Below are 18,923 nucleotides of genomic sequence, written 5' to 3'. Positions count from 1 at the left end.
CTTTGAAGGCGAAGTAGGCGCCCGCAGTGAAGACTCCTGGCCGAACTCCCGTTATAATGAACACCACACTTGTTGTCTTGTGCGGGCAGTGCGCCGACCGCACGCCCTTCCATACGCGCGAATGTGTCATTACCACATTCAAACAATTTCGAATATAAAAAGTGTGCCACTCAATTTAATTATCATTATAACCGGTGCAATTTGTTATTAATTAATATTTAAAATGTGTTCAAAGAATATATTAATATGTTTGCAATTGGTAAGTTTTAATTTTTTTATACAAAGTTTACTGTTTTACTTTAATATTAACAAAAGTAGTTTTGCTTTTTAAAAGAATAAAGGGTTATAATCCTATATTTTTTTTCATCTAACTTTGACATTAGTTTAACATAACAACTTCAAATTGTAAACAAACCTATTGTCTGACAGTTGAATGTGGGTAGTTAAATATTTTTTTCATAATGTATGCTATTGCAAACAAATTTTGTCTCTCATTAAATATTTTAGTTGAAATCTCATCTTACTACGGTTCGTTCTGACTTTTTACCATGGCTCGCAAAAGAAGCCTAGGGTTCGCTTGGCAACCTAATATCAAGCACTGGCGACAAATTTCAATCTTAATGCACAAGTTTTTTTGCTATTGACCTATCTTATTAGGTAGGTACTACGTGCGGTGTGCATGTATGTTACAACCAATTAGTATCTTCAGGAGTCCGGTTCTTAAAATAAAATGACCATCGCGGTCCGTTTCTAGTTAACTAAATAAGCAAAAAAATAAAATAGGTCGGCGGTCTGGATCCGGACCGCAGTCCGCCACCCGCAGTTGGTGACCCCTGCTCTTTATTAAATATCAAAGAATTCTATTAATTAACCTGATAGTCGCAAATTTCATCTTATACGCCCGATAATTTCTACATAAAGATCAATTAGTCATTTTCCAACATTCATTCTACTGACATGAAAGTGGTGTGAAAAAGTTGAAAATAATCAATTTAACATCGTTAAAGATAAAATTATACTTAATAGGGTACTGGTTGACTGACTCATTGCCTATGCATTCAGAGTAAACGGACCGTTCACAGGAAAAAAGGTATGAAACAGTGGGCAAAGTTTTATCTGTATTTTACTGTTACCCAAGGCATCCGTTGGTCGTCTAAGCGCATTAACGTGTCATTAGATGAAGGTTGCTGACCGACTCTTCCATATTCATGCGATCATACGCAGACGCAGAAGCTATAAACATAACAGCATAATACGAATTCGCAAAGCTTCAGTTAGCACCTTAATGTTTGCTAATTTCACTGGGTCTTTTACCGTTACGTTTCAACTTTTTAATGATAGGGACCAGTTATCTGAGTAAAAACAGCAGAAGACATGTTTCCAAAAAGTGTATTTAGTAAGGAAGTTTGTACAAACAGTCAAACAATTTAAAGCTAGGCAGGCACCTACATTTATCAGAGTTTATTTCTAGTATATACAATAAAAGATATATAATTTATGCAAATAAAGTCGGTTTCCTAAGTAGGTAATCAGCTGGTATGACTTAATTATGACAGTTAAAATAACTTACTTTTTCTAACTAAGTAAAATTAAACTAACTACGTTAAATCAGTGTAAGTAAAACTGTCTGTAGATATTAAGGATCGGTTACGGCGGGGTGAGCCGAGGCCTATATGTCAAATGTTCAATACTATTTTCTGCTTATCACATTTTATTAAATCGTGTACTTAATCCAAGTAAATGTCTCTCTTTTGAAATTTGAACTAGTTATGTTGCTGCAGTATGCTAGACAGCTCCGAAAAATCGTCACTTACGTTCTGCCATAACCGTAATTTTATAAAAGAGATTTTTAAACAAGAAAACCTTTAAAGCTTGCTTTTAAGAACAAGGATTAAGAGGCAAGACTGGTGGTAATTTTTAATATTCTTAATATCTGTGTGGGACTGTTTTTCTTTTATATATATATATATATAATTGTTTAAAGCACTAGAGCCCTTCAAACATCGTAATAACGGCCTAATTGACAAGGCCACAATATTGATACCAATTACCCCAAAAAGCAAGAGATTTAGATTTCAACATTTCGTTACGATGGATAAAGTTTTAGAAGAGGAAACAGTCTAGTACGAAACCTTGATTTTTGACATTTTCACGCATGATTTTTCGCCTAAGCTGCAATTGTCCTTATCGCACTGACTTAAGGAGCCGCCCACATCAGTGAGACGTTCGATATTCACCTAAATTCTCAAATCTGAGTAGGGCTCTAACGCTGGCAACCATACCCACCATCTCAAACTGGATAACGAATGGGATGCTTTGGGTTTATATATTACATATATTGTAATGTTTTCTCAGGCATTGGCTGTTGTATCTATGAAAGTTGCTATGTGTTTTTCATGTCATTATTTATAACAACTGTAAAAATTATTTTTACATGTGATTGTGACTGAAGCCTACTTGCAGGAAAAAATCTGTTAGAGAGTACCGTGGACATCAAAAATCGAATCCTATCAAATATGTCAAAGATATAATTAATACCCAAGTTACAAAGCGTAGCCAAACAGCCTAACTAAACTGTGTTCCTGGTAAATGTCTCTCTCATTATTATTTAATAGTTTTGCCATGCTTGTCAACAGATTTAATGTTGTTGTGGTTAACTACTCGCCTGTAAAGTTATAGCTTGTTGCTTCGAGAAATGGACCACTTGAATAAATTGCGTATAATTCTTTAATTAATTTACATCATTACGGTTTAAGAAGAATTTTTTTTTGTTTTATTGCCAATGGCCCGCTAAAGATGCAGTTGCGCAAAACATTCAATGGTAAAAGCTAGATATTTTTTATAAATATAATTTTAATAGGGTGATATGTGCAGGTGATATAATTCAGGAATCCTACAAATATTTCAGCCGGAAGTAGGTCTTTTTTTTTTTTTTTTTTTATTTATTAACACAAAAAATTTATACATTTTCAAGATAATTCCAGCGAACAAAGCCTCCTAGGGCTTAACTGCCGCTGTAATCGCTCTTACACTCTATAATATTATATAAGTAGGTTTATTATTTACATTTAAAAACCATGGAGTGTTTCATATCACGAAGTCGGCAATCTTGATCCCTATTCTAAGGTGTTAGGATCTCGGTTCCGCTTATACCCGCCTTCGTGAAAATATATTTTTTTTTACTGAGGTAAAATCAGTAAAAAAAAATATATTAGACATTCGTACACAAATTGACTAAGCCCTACAGTATTGTGGTAAGGCTTGTGTTGTAGTGTCTCAGGTGTCTGTGCTCATCACACAAATAAATGCCCTTACCGGGATTCGAACCCAGGGCCATCGGCTTCATAGGCAGGGTCACTACTGACACTAGGCTAGACCGGTCGTCAAAAGTTTTATTTTGCTAGTACGAGTACATAATTTGTTTTGATGCTAATTAAACGACCTAGAAAATATACATATCTCTTTAGCGATAAGACCGCCTAAGCCTATTTTCTGTCTCTATCATTAATCAATTGTTTTTCTTTACGATGTATCTTTTACTGAGGTGTGCCAATAAAGAATATTCTATCTATCTATATATTCATAAAAATCCTGTTTGCTGAATGTGAAGTCAACTTCGTTAAGAGATTTCGTTTCAACGAAGGCTATCCACAACCATCCAATTTCTTTTATCGGAAGATGAAAAGCTCATATGGAAGGGTTTAGTATAAGTGACCTTAATGATATTATTAATTCCGTACCGTGGAAGGTAGAGGCAAGGAACAAAATCTCCATATACCAAAAAGTGTCCGACAAAAAACCATAAATAGGTGGCGCTACAATACGTAGAATACTTGAGAAAAAAATTTAATCATAGACAGCACACTTCACTCCGTCAATAACGCTCAGGTTCTTAGCTACTCTAGCGCTACTCTGGAGAGATTTGGAACTATTATTTATAGCTGACAGCTGGACACTTTTGCAACAATTCTGCCTAAGGAGTTTCTGTTCCTTGCCTCTACCTTCCATATTCTGTACATAGCCGAAAGTGTCACTAAGACGTTTTCTACCTTATTTATCATAGGTATTAAAAACTTATAGAGACATGGCATCATTTTCATCCGATTTGTAATTAATTCTGAATTTATTAATGTAAAAAATTTCGTGGTGTATTTGACCGTGGCTTATCTACGCAGTTGTTGTTGTAAACAACAAAAGTTTTCTCCGTTTACCTAAAATCACGTACTATGTGATCATTGTACCTCGGAAATCGAGTATTTAAATGTCGTCCAAGAACGTGATACTCATACAATGGACCTTTGAGACCACTGAACACTTTCGCTGCTTTTTCTTTATACAATTTCACTTTTTAATTATTTCCTAGATACACCTTTGTGGTCGATAATGGACAACGTAATTGTATAGTAATTTATGCATCCCTTAAGACAGTATTGCGTTAAATAACGATTGAATCATATTTATTACAGATTTACAGACCATTGATAAATGATTAAATGTATTGTAGTTTCTCTAAGGTGCCATTCTTTATTACGTACGACGATTTATGGGGGCGGGAGAGGAGTCCTACATGTCTTATATTTTCTTACAAGGGTTGGGAGATGGTTTTCATAGTTCTTACGTAAAATCACAAACATGCGAAAAATTTAATGAAATTATAACGTTTAAAATCTTCCACATTCTATGCTATCAAACACGGCGCAGAGTTAGCTTAGACGGGCTCCAGTAAGTACCTTTTGCAGGAATAAATAAACGTTCCAAAATTTTTTTTTTTTTAAATTAACACTAACACAAACGAAACTGTATTTTTTTTTCTTTAGATTCTTACGTAATATAGGGGTGAGGGGGTCAGCCTATTCTTATTTTTTTCTTAAATTAGGGATAGGAGGGGGTTAAAAACTGGGATAAATTGTCTTACGTAATAAAACCTTTAGCCATGCTTTATTTACAATTAATCGTAGTATTACTAGTATTAGGGTATTTTCATTAAGTTAATAACCTATAAATATTGCTTGTTAAAGCGATACAAAAACTATAATTAATTTTCTGTCTAATAAATAGGTATATGAAACTAGATAGCTCTTGCGTTAGTAGCTCTTTGTGTTGTCTTAACTAATGTAAACTGGAAAAGCAAATGTTTAAGCTTAGCGGAAAGTAGCTTTCCCTCTATTTAGCCCGTATTGGGTATCCTATAATATAATAGAAAGCTTTAAAACAGATGAGTAAATTACACCTGACACCCATCTGTTTAAAGGTTCCTACAAAGTTCAATGACAGTTATACGCGAATGACCCAGAAAGTTGATACTGACACTTTCTTATTGAGGATCTTTCCGATTCGCCACACATCACTAAATTAGCCTTCCGTTTGTCTTTAACAAAGACCGGAAATAGAATAAATTTAATTATAGTTAAACATGTAAATTAACTTACTTTTTTTCTTATCAGTTGCTTTAAAAAAAACTTGCTATCTAAAATTTGTGCCAAGAAGAAGTTAAACAAGTTTGCAATATTTCTAGTCCAGCTTATCTGTATCTATAACTGATTCACCAGTTCGTGACCAGGGAATGCCGGATCAAGGGTACTAGATTCGTGCAAGAAAGGGGACAGGTTTCGTTGTTGAAGATAGTGCCAGTGGCCACGGAAACTATGTCATTCGGCCACGACGCGGCACACATACCGCTCACGCATTCTATGAAGAGTGACAATCGATCATTTTTGTCGGTTTATTGTCCTACATAAAGCTTTATTATATTATATGAAATGTAATCATGACCTCCCGCAATCATGATGTTCATTAATCGGCTTGCGTGGATTATTATCTGACTGCAGTGAAGTTAAATAGGCGGGGTTATGTTATGTGTCGATTCCTATCTTCTTACTATGTCACTACATTTTAATTTATAGCTTTTTGTGAGATTGTGTTTAAATTTAACATACGGGCAGATGGACGAAGATGTGACGAAACTTTGCTTGCTTGGCTTTGTCATTTTGTCTATGGGAGCCTAAGAATCGCCCGGTTAATTTTTGGAACAACTTAACCCTTTTCCATGCATAGTATGGGTTATCGACCACATACACGCCAATAGAATTTCCACGTTATTCCAATCTAAAAGTTCGCAACAATCTCGGTTCTCCATACAAACGTAGTTACGCTCTCATTTTAAAATGACTAGCTGAATTGCTCTGTAACTTTGGACTAACAATAGGATAAAGTATATATGTATATGCCTGTAATTAGTTTATGTAGCTTCAGTTGCTCCATTTCGTTTGTTTTATATGCTGGAGCTATAGAAACTAATTACAGCCATAGATAAACCTCATGTCATTGTATGTGCAAAGTTTCATTACAATCCAACGCGTAGTTTTAAAATGAGAACGAAACTCCGTTTGTATGAGAAGGTGAAATTCGGCCGAGCTCATAAGGTTCAAATCAGATAGATTGCACTTTCGGGAAATGTGGCTTGTCTTCAAATGAATCATCAAAGCTGGTTAAGTGGAAATAGAATATATTTGGATTTTTAAGGAAAACCTTGTAGATTGGTGTGTCCTGGAAGGGGGTTAAGTAGGTACATACTTGACTTGTTACTTTCTTGCATTATAATTCAACAAACTTGTTCTCTTGTTTCAGGCTCTGTTAGCCGGGTTCGTGTCTGCTGATTGTGGTCCAAGATTAAAATATGCCTGGGGCGATGCTCTACAAGGCACAGAATGTCCGGGTCCAGACGGCTCTCCTTATCCTAGGTAGGGATGTTCGATGACGATTCTATTTTCGATTTATCGGTTTTTTCATAAAAAAGGAAAAAAAAATGGTTTTTGTCGTGTATTCAAATAAAATAAAATAATTACTTACGAAATAAAAATAAAATACAAAAAATGAATCTTTTTGAATATTGAAAGAATGGACAAGTCAATCGAGGAATAAAGAATAGGAATTAAAATTGGATGCAATCTTCTATACTTAGTAAAAAAGTAAGAGATCAATTATTTGGAGGCTTCGTAAATATCTATTACCATACTAGGCAATCGATTAATGAGTCAACGATTACCATTCGGTATCACACGTAAACTGATTTGAAGATAAATAACTACTTGTTTAAAAATACGATGATGATTTTAGTAAGTTTGTGTCGTGGGACTCGTGGGAGTCCATTTTTGCAAACAAAGACGTTGTATGTTTTCGTGAATTAAAACTGTTAATTGGTACCTACGTGACTTATTATTAATTATTGTTTCATTATTTTATGAAGTTATACTTAGCCGCTTGGAATATTTTATTCGTTGAATTTTATTTTAGTTATATTTTATAATAGCATAGCAAAATACATATGATACCGTAAAACCACCCAACTATAATGCAAAGCTCCCAACTATGGTCCACAAATAAACTCAATTTTTCTCGTTCAGGTGTGTATATTACTATATTTTTGTAGTTCTAAGGCAAAGTATGTTTATAAATGGAAGGTAAAACTAGGAGTAAACCACAAGGAACATTGGTATAGATACTTAATTTCCTTTTGAACTTGTGGACCATAGTTGCAGTATTGGACTATAGTTGGGTGGTTTTACGGTATTTAAATTTCTTTAATATGGAGTGTAATTACAGCGATGGAAGAATGTTAGTGCAATTACTGTAATTAAATTACATAATAGATACTTTAGGTAGGTACTTTAGATAAAATGTATAACAATGTCTGTGCCGCGATCAAGAGGTTATTTTAGCGGTTAATTGCTACAATCCTCTTGACTACCTACCTAATGCGTAGGTACTCAATGCGTTGAGTACCTATATCTAATGCAATGTCTTGAGTATGTGATGCGTGATGTTTTATATTCATGAGTGATTTTTATACATTACTGAAAACATACTTATCAACACATTTTATTACTTCAACGGAGGCAAACAAGTATCCGGACCGCTTGATGTTAAGCAGCCACCACAGCCTATGGGAGCGCTTGCATAAATTGCTATTATTAATCAATACAACTTTACACAACTTAGACTATAAGTACTACAATTTTTAAAATTATTAATAATAATAATAATTCAGCCTATATACGTCCCACTGCTGGGCACAGGCCTCCTCTCAGGTGCGAGAGGGCTCGGGCTATAGTCCCCACGCTAGCCCAATGCGGATTGGGGACTTCACATACACCTTTGAATTTCTTCGCAGATGTATGCAGGTTTCCTCACGATGTTTTCCTTCACCGAAAAGCTAGTGGTAAATATCAAATGATATTTCGTACATAAGTTCCGAAAAACTCATTGGTACGAGCCAGGATTTGAACCCGCGACCTCCGGATTGAAAGTCGGACGCCATATCCACTCGGCCACCACCGCTTTTTTTTTTAATTAAAGAAAAAAAAACACCTCCAGCAGGACTCGAACCTGCCACCAAAAAAAAAATCTTACAGGCTGTTTATTCTACGTATTTAATCTAATTATTCAATAAATAATCGAAGAATTAAACTATTAAAATACGTACTTCTTAACTAAAAAAATACTTATAGAGAATTACTATTGAGTCGAAGTCAAGAAAATAGGCAAGGTACGATATTCGCCTAACAAAGTGCATTTTTGCGAATTAGTTGAACACTACTAACTTATTTCTAAGTAAAATTACTTATAAATATTATAGGTACCAGTTTTTTCATTCATCACGAAAGGCATGCAAACAAACAATATTATCGATTATTATTATTTCCTTTCACTTGCTATATAAATATTCAAGTATAGTATAACACATTAGTAATTAAACAATCTGTTCATTATAACCGTTAAAAGCTACCTAAAGGTAACGAGATTAGCGATAAGCGTCGATGACCTTAGTACTCAATTTGTTCTTAGTTGAGTTAGTTTCAGGTTTAAATACAATCAATAGGTACATTGTCTATCGAGTGCGCAACTAAGTATGTATAGAATCGGTAAATCGGTAAATGCCACAGCGCGGTTCAACCGGTCGGGCGACGCGGGCAATCTGCGCTTCGACTGTAGAGCGACTAGAGCGAGACGCGGCGATTATTCGGCTTTGTCCAACGCCCGTTCGGGCAACATCGGGCATTTCCGTTACATCGTGGGTCCGAACTCGACGCCATTACCTCTCCGGGCATAGTGTGAAGCATTTATTTGTGGAATACGTAAACAAGTTATTGTAGTAAGTGTCTAATTTGTGCGTTATAACTTGTAAATAATGTCGGAAAATGAAGATGTTAATAGAGAAGAATTTAATCGAAGAATTGAAGATATGTTCATATCCAAGAAGGCTCCAAACACATTTTTACTATCACGTTCCAAATATAACACGCTTATCCAACAAGTTAAAGCGGCAAAGATAAAAACGAAGAAGACACCCGCGGACTATCGACGTGCGAAACGATATGATGTGATCAAAACACCAGAAGGAGAAAGGCTCATAATGGCCACCAAGCCCGGTCAAACTACGCAACAGGTATTCGTTACTATGGACGAAATATACGACGTTGTACGTGTTAACCATTTGAAATTAATCCACGGTGGCCGAACGAGAATGATGGAATATATAAAACCTATGTACAAAAATGTCACGGCTGAATGTGTGTCCGTTTACCTATCTATGTGCAAGGGATGTAAAAATAAAAGTTTTAAAAGAGGAAAAAGGTTGCCAAAAATTACATCAGATGGGAGTTCGGAATTACAAGAAGAAGTTTTGCAAACCTCTGATGAAGAGGCAGAAATTGACCCTTTCAAAATGGGCAGTTCAGAAACATTGGTGGAGGTTCCACTTCAAAAAAGACAATCAAATCCTATTTCAGAAGAAACTTACCCTGAACTTTATTCTAGAGGACAAATAGATATACTAGCGGTGACAGGAGAAGAAACTGAAGAATATAAGTATATGCTGGTTTATAGAGACTTTATAAGCAAATTTACGCATCTAAGAGCATTGAAGACGACTTCTATCGAAGAGTCGGTTGATAACCTACTTGATATTTTTTTGGTATTTGGTGCACCGAACATCTTGCAATCTAAAAACGGGACCGCTTTGACAGCCCCGATTTGCAAACGCATAACGGTATTATGCGCCGATATTATAATTCTCACATCCGAATCTAATTTTAAAACTTATGATTTGGAAGGAAAGACAAATGAAGATATTCTTAAGAAAATGAATAAGTGGTTGTCGGAAAATAAGAAAGCAAAATGGCAAAAGGGCTTGAAATTTGTTCAGCATTCGTTGAATACAAGATTTCATACTACATTATGTAGAACGCCTAGTGAATTAGTTTTCGGCGCGGATCCGAGAAAAGGTATAGCATCAGTTTTGCCAATGGATGTATGCCAGGCTTTATCGACTGATTCTGATTTGAAAAGAACTTTAGAAAAGAAGGAAGACCAAAACACAGAGCAAATTATGTCGGAGGAAACGTTGATATTGCCGTGCGATTTTATTAAGATTGAAGCTATGGAAGACGAGGTAATGAAATAATTGTTTACAAAACATTCCAGTTTGTTAATTCTAAAAAATAAACGGCAGTTGAAATATGATAGTCTTTTTCATTTATTTTAATGATAAGCATTTTCTTTAATTAGTTAATACGGGTGTCAGATTTTAGATGTGTACCTAAGTGCAAAATAAAAAGATAATCAATCAATTTGTTGTTTTTTATAAGAATATTTTTAATATAATTAAATATTTTAGTTATAGATTATAGTACAATCTCACTAATCCGGCAATAATGCTGAACCAAGAGTGTCGGATTACTGAGAGTTAGAGCAAATCTGCTTATTATATTGATGTGGTTTTTAGTATATCGAAGCAATACTCTATACTAATATACTAAATTCATAGAAAATTGCATTATTATCTGGATTTTAGGCATTTATAAAGATATTCAAGAGTGATAAGATTATGTTAAGCACATGGTAAATTTGGAGATAGAATGATCAATTGATCACTTGCACCCCTATTTTAGTGCCAGACTACTGGGTGTAGCGGACCATCGAAGTGCTGGAGATTTCACTTTAGTCACAAGTATCAAAATAGTAAGAAATACATTGTTACCTTTGCCCCTCTACGCTCCGAGCGTTGACCCGAAACATAGCTAATGTCTCATAAATAACCATAGACAACAGATTCCCGTTAATAATTCTACTTATAAGCAAGACGATTATCTATGGCACACCTTGAGAATTTTCCCACCGCGCCGGGACGTATGCAAGCAATTTTCTCTACTCTTGCAATGTAATTTCAAAATGATCATTATTATGTCTCATTACATTATAATAACGCACAACGGTATATGGGAGTTTAATTTTATTTCACGCCATCTTGAGATTCGTATTGCATTTTAAATATTTTAATGGTGTGTGGAGTGAAGTATTCTCGGCTGTCCTTATGGTTAGGTTTTTGTTTTCTAATAATTGGAAAGATGGCGTTGTATTCAATGGGCCGATTTCTTCTAGTAATAGAGAGACGTAAATTAATAAAATAGTGTTAACATTGTTTTGTTAACCTCTAATGTCTAATGTCTTGCAATTGTTAAATTTTTAGTGTATAGCAAAGAGTAAAGTAAGTATACCTATATGGTGTGTAGCTACAAACACTGTCGCCTTACCATACCGATGTATTTTATAACTTCTAACCATAAAATCGAATTAGACATTTTAGAAATGTACAACCAAGTAGAAAATTGCATGAACACAAATTATGGATGGAATTTAAAGTATAGCGCCATCAGTTCTATCTTAGAATGTCCAAGTTAGATGTTGTTTGTCTATGTTTAAACTCTATTATCTCTTTTTTCCAGGCATTTGGTAAACCGAGCATTGAAATCCGGGGCATGGGGGCAATCTTCACGTCAAGCACGGAACGTGCGGACGGTAGACCCGGCCATCATGCGACGGGCGCTGTTGGACGCTCATGTCGGATATTCCGAGGGACTGAGGACGCAGAATGGCAGTAGAACTGGTATGTATTTATTTATTTAAACTTTATTGCATAAAGTTACAAAAAAGCCTTAACGCCTTGAGGCACCAGACTGACCAGACAGTTAGTTTGGTCGGAAATAGACACAATCCGAGACTAATTATCATACTGTACTTACGCAAATGTGCATAGTGTATGTAGCAACTATTGTAATCATAAATATAGCTCAGAGTTTTAGGACTCTCACGTCAGTCTGTGGAAGATGTTGTGGTCATAGCGCGCAATTTGCTTGACGCAGGAGGGTTACTTCGAGAGTTTGAGGACGCAAAATGGTAGTAGAACTGGGAATGTGGGTATGTGGTTATGCCCTCCTAGTAATATAGAAACTCACTGAAAGAAGAGAGACAGGAGGCCTACCGCGAAAACTGAAATTCGCAAATTGCGGGGATCGTTCCCCTTTTATTCTCATTAAGACGTAATTAGAGTGACAGAGAAAAATGCCTGCAGTTGACGAACTTCGATTTTCGCGGTTATAGCCCAGATGTCGGAACTGTGCGTTTTCTATTTAGGTTATAATATAAAAATAGTCTAGCTTTCTTGCTCATTAGTGTGTAGAATATTTTTTCATTCCTGATCCATACTTAATGAGGTGAATGAGAAAAGGTACTTACATCACCATACTAAACGATTTTTCTACGAAACCAACACCGAAAGGCGAAACTAACTCCTAACTAAAGAAATATTTTTGCTTAATTTATATTTTTAAGGCAACTAAATTTAAGTAGTTGTACAGTCGCCATGAGATATATCAGAGCAGCCAAGGTGCTCACAAATTTCTGGACACGCCTCTATTATCAAGGCGTTACAGTGCGTGTTCAGATATTTTTGAGCACTTCGACTGCTCTAATATATCTGATGGCGACGGTACGCCCTTTCCATCTGGGCCATCTAACAAACAAATAAGTAGCACAACAGTTTTTCTAACAAACTGCACTTACTACGGACATAGGGCTGCCATCTCGAATTTCGCCAAACCCGGACAACGATTCAAAAAAACCCGGACATTTGGCGTAAATCGCATTTTTTTCCTCGGACGAGTCCGAAAATAATATTTTTAATGTGCTTCCTTACGTGAAGTGTCCGGTTTTTCCCCGGACACTTCCTGACACCCCCCCCCCCACCCCGGACGGCCCCCGGACGGCCTCCAAACTAGGACAAATCCGGGAAAACCCGGTCGGATGGCAGCCCTATACGGACAGAAACAAGAAATAGTTGTTCCGCCTACTTATTTCACTTCTTCCCGATATTCTTTCTGAATTACAATTAGGTGAGAAAATGCCATTATTATAAAATATCCCACGCTCGCGCGATCCACTTCCCAAACACAGCTTCACAGTCATCTCATGTGTCATATAAGGAGACTGCGTTTTTAGTCCATTCAAGTTAAAGTTTACCGTGGCGTGGGTATTTATATTATAGAGCAATGAAAACGGATAACTTTGTTGAAATTTCACACGAAGCAAACAGTTCTCATTGTTTTCGAGTGTAGTTGGCGGTAAATGAACTTTACGAGTATTATCAACTATTATTAAGTCATTAGCTTCAGTAAGTATGTCGTAAAGGTGGTTATGATGAGTAATTTTCTCAAAAACTTGCTTAGCGGAGAGTGAAAAGACTTTTAATTTTTTATTTATTTATCAGTCAGATCGGAAAGTTTTTTATCAACAAATAATTTAAGCATTTCTCATTTCATAACAAATGTTCAGCAAGAACAAAAGTGAATACCCATTTTATGAATGGAATTTATTTATAAAGTGTGTATGAACTTTTGCAGCTGGGTATACATTTTTTCCCTAAAACTAACTGACTATCTGTTACTGACGTATGCCTTGCCAAGTTGTATTTTTTTTCTTTTTTTTTAATAATTAAATATTGTGGTACCTAGTCCCACGGTAAGCTCAATAAGGCTTGTGTTGTGGGTACTAGGCGACGATATATATAATATATAGTTGTATATAAATTCTTATATACATAGAAAACATCCAAAACTCAGGAACAAATATCTGTGATAATGATAAACACACAAATAAATGCCCATACTAGGATTTGAACCCGGGACCTCCTGCTTCGTAGGACTTCGCCGGAATATATTATTTTGTCCATTTTCCCTATTGTAAGTATCGTAGACGGCTGGGCTAATTGTTACCAATTGTTATTTTGGTATTTTTATTATCTTTCCAGTTGATTCAGGCGATAAACGAAGCGCTTGTCCTTTTAAGGTCTCGAAAATGCAGCGAAAAAATGACAATAATTTTAAAATACAACACTCATGTTCATAATATTTAATATTAATAACTTTGATATTCACCGCTTCGGGCCAGACACGAACTTGCGGCCTTTCGAAACACCGGTATTTCTAAATTCCGTTTAATATGTATAATATTTTGTAGTATCTGCTTGGAAATATTACTCTAGTTCATTTCGTCCATTTTCAGGTCGCGCCAGCAATCTCCCCGGCTTGTCCCCGACCACGACCAACTCCTGCGGAGGCGGCCGCCTGTGCCGGACGCGGTACAACACTACCGCGCCGATGTACGGCGTCTCTCTGACATCCGGACAACCTGTTACTATTGTGCAGAAGTTCCCGGATTTGTTGCAGCAAGTCGTGTTTGAAGTTTGCGAGTGAGTATTACCAGTGGGGCGACACTCCTATTTTCTCGGCTCCGTTCGGCTCAGCATTGCTTGGGGCAATTATTAGGGTTGGCACAACTTGACGTCCCTATGCGTGTACGACCGAAGATGACTGGAATTTTGACAACCCTAAATAGCCGAAAGGAACAGTTCCTTACATTAGAAAGGAATAGCATAATTTATTGACCCTGAATGGCTGTTAAACTTTAGGAAGTGTAATTTCATCGTATAAGATGAATATAATTTAATTAATTAAAAAAAAAAATATTTTTTTTCATGTAACATATAATCTATAGCTAGAAAAACATAGAATAGCTCTCGACTTATTTATTTGTTTGATAGAAGACATACAAGCGTGACAGAGTGGTCAGAAACAAGACGACGAAAAAAATTTTGAGCCACATAGTGTATGAAACAACGCGCCAAAAGTATTTGCTGCCCTCGCATACTTTTTCAAGTAGAGATGTATCTCGACAGTTCGCGTTCAGAAGTACATCTTTCTTTTTGTTAAGCGCAGCTATCAGAGTATGGTCACAACTGACTTGATACGCTACTTGTGTTGGTAACTGTACCAACGAGTATCAATGAAACGCGTCCGTTGAAACCTAAGATGACATAAGTATCTTACGATCTTACTTAATGTTCATATCATTAATTAGCAATAAGGCAAGCAAATATTGATGTAGGTATTTACTTTTGGACAAAATAGATTGATATTTCTTAGTGTGCTTGACTAAGATATTGGTAAATATACTCTGGCAAACCCACTTTGTCGGTAGAAAAACGCGGGAAATTCTAGTATTCTATGAGAGAGCAAGCCTTCATGCCTACTTTTTTTATGGCATGGCTTGCCAAAGTAAAGGTAACACTAGGGCTTGCAATCCGGATCAGAAATGTATGAAATTATCCGGATCTGTATTAGGAATATCCGGATCCGCGGAACTTCGGGTCTATTGGTCGTGCAAACCCTAGGTACCACATTTACGCAACATTCACTATTTACATATATGCAATTGTTAAAGTTACATACGATGAATAACTTGTATGATGTGAAAGTGTACGTGACGTTTGGGGTCAAATATTCTACGTTGAAATTCAACAAAACACTAGCAACCAATCCTTTAAAATTTTGTTAATACAAATAATATTACGTTAACCGACGCCAATTGGGAAAAAACCGGTAATTCGAGACTTTTGGCCGTCTATTTATCGTCGCTATCTCCTTCAACCAATAAAGAAGAAAGTATTGCTTCTTGGTTGTTTCATTTCATTCTAACTATATTATGTCAGTGGCAAAAGTTTCGCGCCATTTAAATTTTTGTACTACTTTAAAAAAAAATGCCAGACAGACATGTGTCAAATCTAGCCTAGTCAAGAATATTAGTTACCATTTTATCAATGTCTAAATTATTATTCTAATTATTATAAATGAAGTTACTAATAACCTTTCTCGTCATTCCAGATCAAGCGAATGCTCAGTCATCCGCGGTTCGTGCACACAAACGTACGTCCCGTACTTGTTCCTAGTGCTGCCGCTCGGGCCCGTCACTCTCACCGGACAGGACTACGTGCTGGTGGAGTCCGGGTGCGTCTGTCGGCCGGATCCTTAAAAAAAAACTTGGTGATAAACTTACTATAAAATGAAAGCGATTAAGAATCTTTTATGGACGTCAATCGATTGTAAATTTCATAAAGTTAGATCCTTGTGGCTCCAGTACTATAACAGCTTATTTGATAGGCAAAATTGTACCCGTATTAAATAAATAACAATAGTTTGTGACACCACTATGACAGGACGGGCCTTACGGGCAATAAGAGTGGGGCCAGTACAGCGGTGTCACGCATACGAATTTGAACCAATCGTGCAGTCTAACAACACAACGCGATTGGTCGATGAGTTCGCATCACGCGCGTGATTGGTCGCAACTAGTTGCGTTAGGCTGCACGATTGGCTCGAATTCGTGAGTTACACCACTGAACTAGCACTTAGTGCCTGTAAGTGCCCTTAGATATATGTCAAGCGTCTGGCAGTTGTTCTATCTCTCCGTCTACCAGCTTCAAAGCTGAACACTAAACATCTACGTGGCTAATAACATAAATATTGCAAACTTCCGGCATTACCTACGTATGTTTGAAGGGTGAACCAACTTTTTTTGTCACTCGTTGCCATGTTTATGTGGTTCCATTACATGGCTTCTTTAATGATAAAGCGTTATCACGTCGTGTTGATTTTTTGTTTAGGAAAATGTAGGTTCGTGGAAAGTAAATCTGAGGGCCTACCGCGAACCACGTTCGACGTGTTACCTCCCTGTCACGCTTACGTACGAATTTACAAGTGCGACAGAGAGGCAACACGTCGAACGTGGTTCGCGGTAGGCCCTCTGATGTGTAGGTGTCAGTTCAGTAGCACAAACAACATGTGTCATACGTACTGAAATTATTAAGAACTAATCCGTATCAATTTAGCTTAAAATATGTTTTATTAGTATTTGTTTAACGCCTTTTTCGGCCCGATTCGAAGAATGAGATACGATAACGATAAGTTCTGGTTTAGATAAGTTCTCATTTAGATATCGTTTGTAAGTCGTATAATTGACAGAAGCAGCTCGATTCGGGCAACTAATGTGACTTTGACGTTAGAAATATCGTTGATAGATCTTATTGGGATCATAGTGGAATCGAAATAAACGTCAATTTTAGCATGTCGTTTAGTTATCGATCTTTTAAAGATCTTAACCGTGACTTGATCATTCTTCGAATCGGGCCGTTTGTACAGTGAAAGAATTATTTTCAGAATTTTAAGTGACATGTTACTTTGTTACATGATACTTTTAATAATGTATTCTAATAACTTTCCATTATGTTACTTCTTGACGTCAGCTTACCTACCCTGGTATGGAAGTAACGGAATAAGTGAAATTATTATTGTGTTCTTTCGGAATACTGAAGTAATTTTATTTAATCTGCTTAACGATACGTAAACATTTTAAAATGTTTTTTGAAAATGTATATTGCTAGAAATATTATCAGTATTTTTTCTATTTGATATCAAATTTGAAGCGATCAGTATAACTATTTGAAAGTATACGAGATTAATTTCAAGGCTGCTTTGATGGAATTGACACAAAAGTTAATCTTTTGTTTTGATATTAACGTATGCATTTTTGTTTGAGTATTAAATCAAATAACTTGTTAGACAGGATAATAAAGTTTAACTGTTTGTATTATCACATAGGTATACCCTATTTCATTTACCATGGCGGGATTCCACTTGAGACGGTCATTAGGCGTAAACAAGACGAGAACTGACAACAAAAGATACATGTAACTGTCCAGTCTTGATCCTTTTGTGTTATTACTTGACCACACGCTACGTTTGAAAAGCAGAGCTCGTAAAGCAATTGTTAAACAATAGATCAACATTATGGTTTTCTTTGTGCAGTTTCAAGTGGGATCCCGCCATGGTAAATGAAATGGGGTATAACGAAGTTGCTAAAATGATGACACTGTTTTCGTCGTTTTATATTGCATTTAATAAGAATTTGCATTTATTTAGGAATGACTTTGGGATATTGTTCTAATATACTGTAAAATTGCCGGTGAATTTGTCTCATTAATTTGACTGGATTTGATTCTTCGGCCATTTTGCGGTTGAATGGTTGGATTTTATGTTTAATTGACTTTTTATGTTTAATAGACTGAATTTATTAATGTTAATTTATAAAAATTGTATTTATTATTTTTAGTTGTTTTGGTGCAAATGTGTTTGAAATTGAATGTAGTTTATGAGAATAATGTTTAAGATTTTAAATTATTTTTGGTTTGTTACAATCTGTCAAAAAGTTTCTGTAATATAATAAACTCACGAATGATAAATGTATCAAAGATTAATAAATTGTAGAAATAACTTATTCTCTTATTTTTAAATCATATTTCATCAATGTTCAAGCGATTCAAGTATATTCAGAGGAAATTTTATTTTTATACGTTCAAGAATTATCTGGCCATACATACTAGAGTACGACTGCACAGTTTTGCCTGTACAGTTCAACTGCACAGTCGAAGCTGGTAAGAAAACTGCACAGTCGAACGCCACATACGCTACGTTTTAACTGTGCAGTTGGCAAAACTGCGCAGGCGTACCCTAGTGTGTATGGTCAGCTTAAGCTAAGCGGGCGCCATGTTCAAAATAATGAGAAACCTGTTTCTTGCTGAGAACATTTAAGCATGTGCTGGTTTTTACGGGTTATTCTCACTAGTTACCACCAAGTTGTTACCAGTGGTAACTACTGGGAATTTTTTTCCCACCTTTTACCACTGGTAACTACTG

The 18,923-nt window shown here is 36.0% G+C and overlaps 2 protein-coding genes across 2 annotated transcripts; both read left to right on the top strand.

The window, feature by feature from the left end:
• The first annotated feature begins 4 nt into the window (after positions 1-4).
• LOC133519590 (uncharacterized) lies at positions 5-18,500 on the top strand. Its single transcript, XM_061853616.1, has 5 exons — positions 5-259; positions 6,628-6,740; positions 11,784-11,944; positions 14,398-14,584; positions 16,056-18,500. Exons 1-5 carry the CDS (start codon positions 224-226, stop codon positions 16,201-16,203), a joined length of 645 nt encoding a protein of 214 aa, XP_061709600.1. The 5' UTR covers positions 5-223; the 3' UTR covers positions 16,204-18,500.
• Positions 8,517-10,521, top strand: LOC133519589 (SCAN domain-containing protein 3-like). The gene has a single exon (XM_061853615.1). The coding sequence runs from the start codon at positions 9,188-9,190 to the stop codon at positions 10,460-10,462; it is 1,275 nt and encodes a 424-aa protein (XP_061709599.1). The 5' UTR covers positions 8,517-9,187; the 3' UTR covers positions 10,463-10,521.
• Positions 18,501-18,923: the final 423 nt, after the last annotated feature.

This window comes from Cydia pomonella, chromosome 7 (genome assembly GCF_033807575.1).
Source record: "Cydia pomonella isolate Wapato2018A chromosome 7, ilCydPomo1, whole genome shotgun sequence".
Lineage (NCBI taxonomy): Eukaryota > Metazoa > Arthropoda > Insecta > Lepidoptera > Tortricidae > Cydia > Cydia pomonella.
The sequence above is the reverse complement of the archived record's forward strand: the minus strand, read 5'-3'. Positions and strand labels throughout refer to the sequence as shown.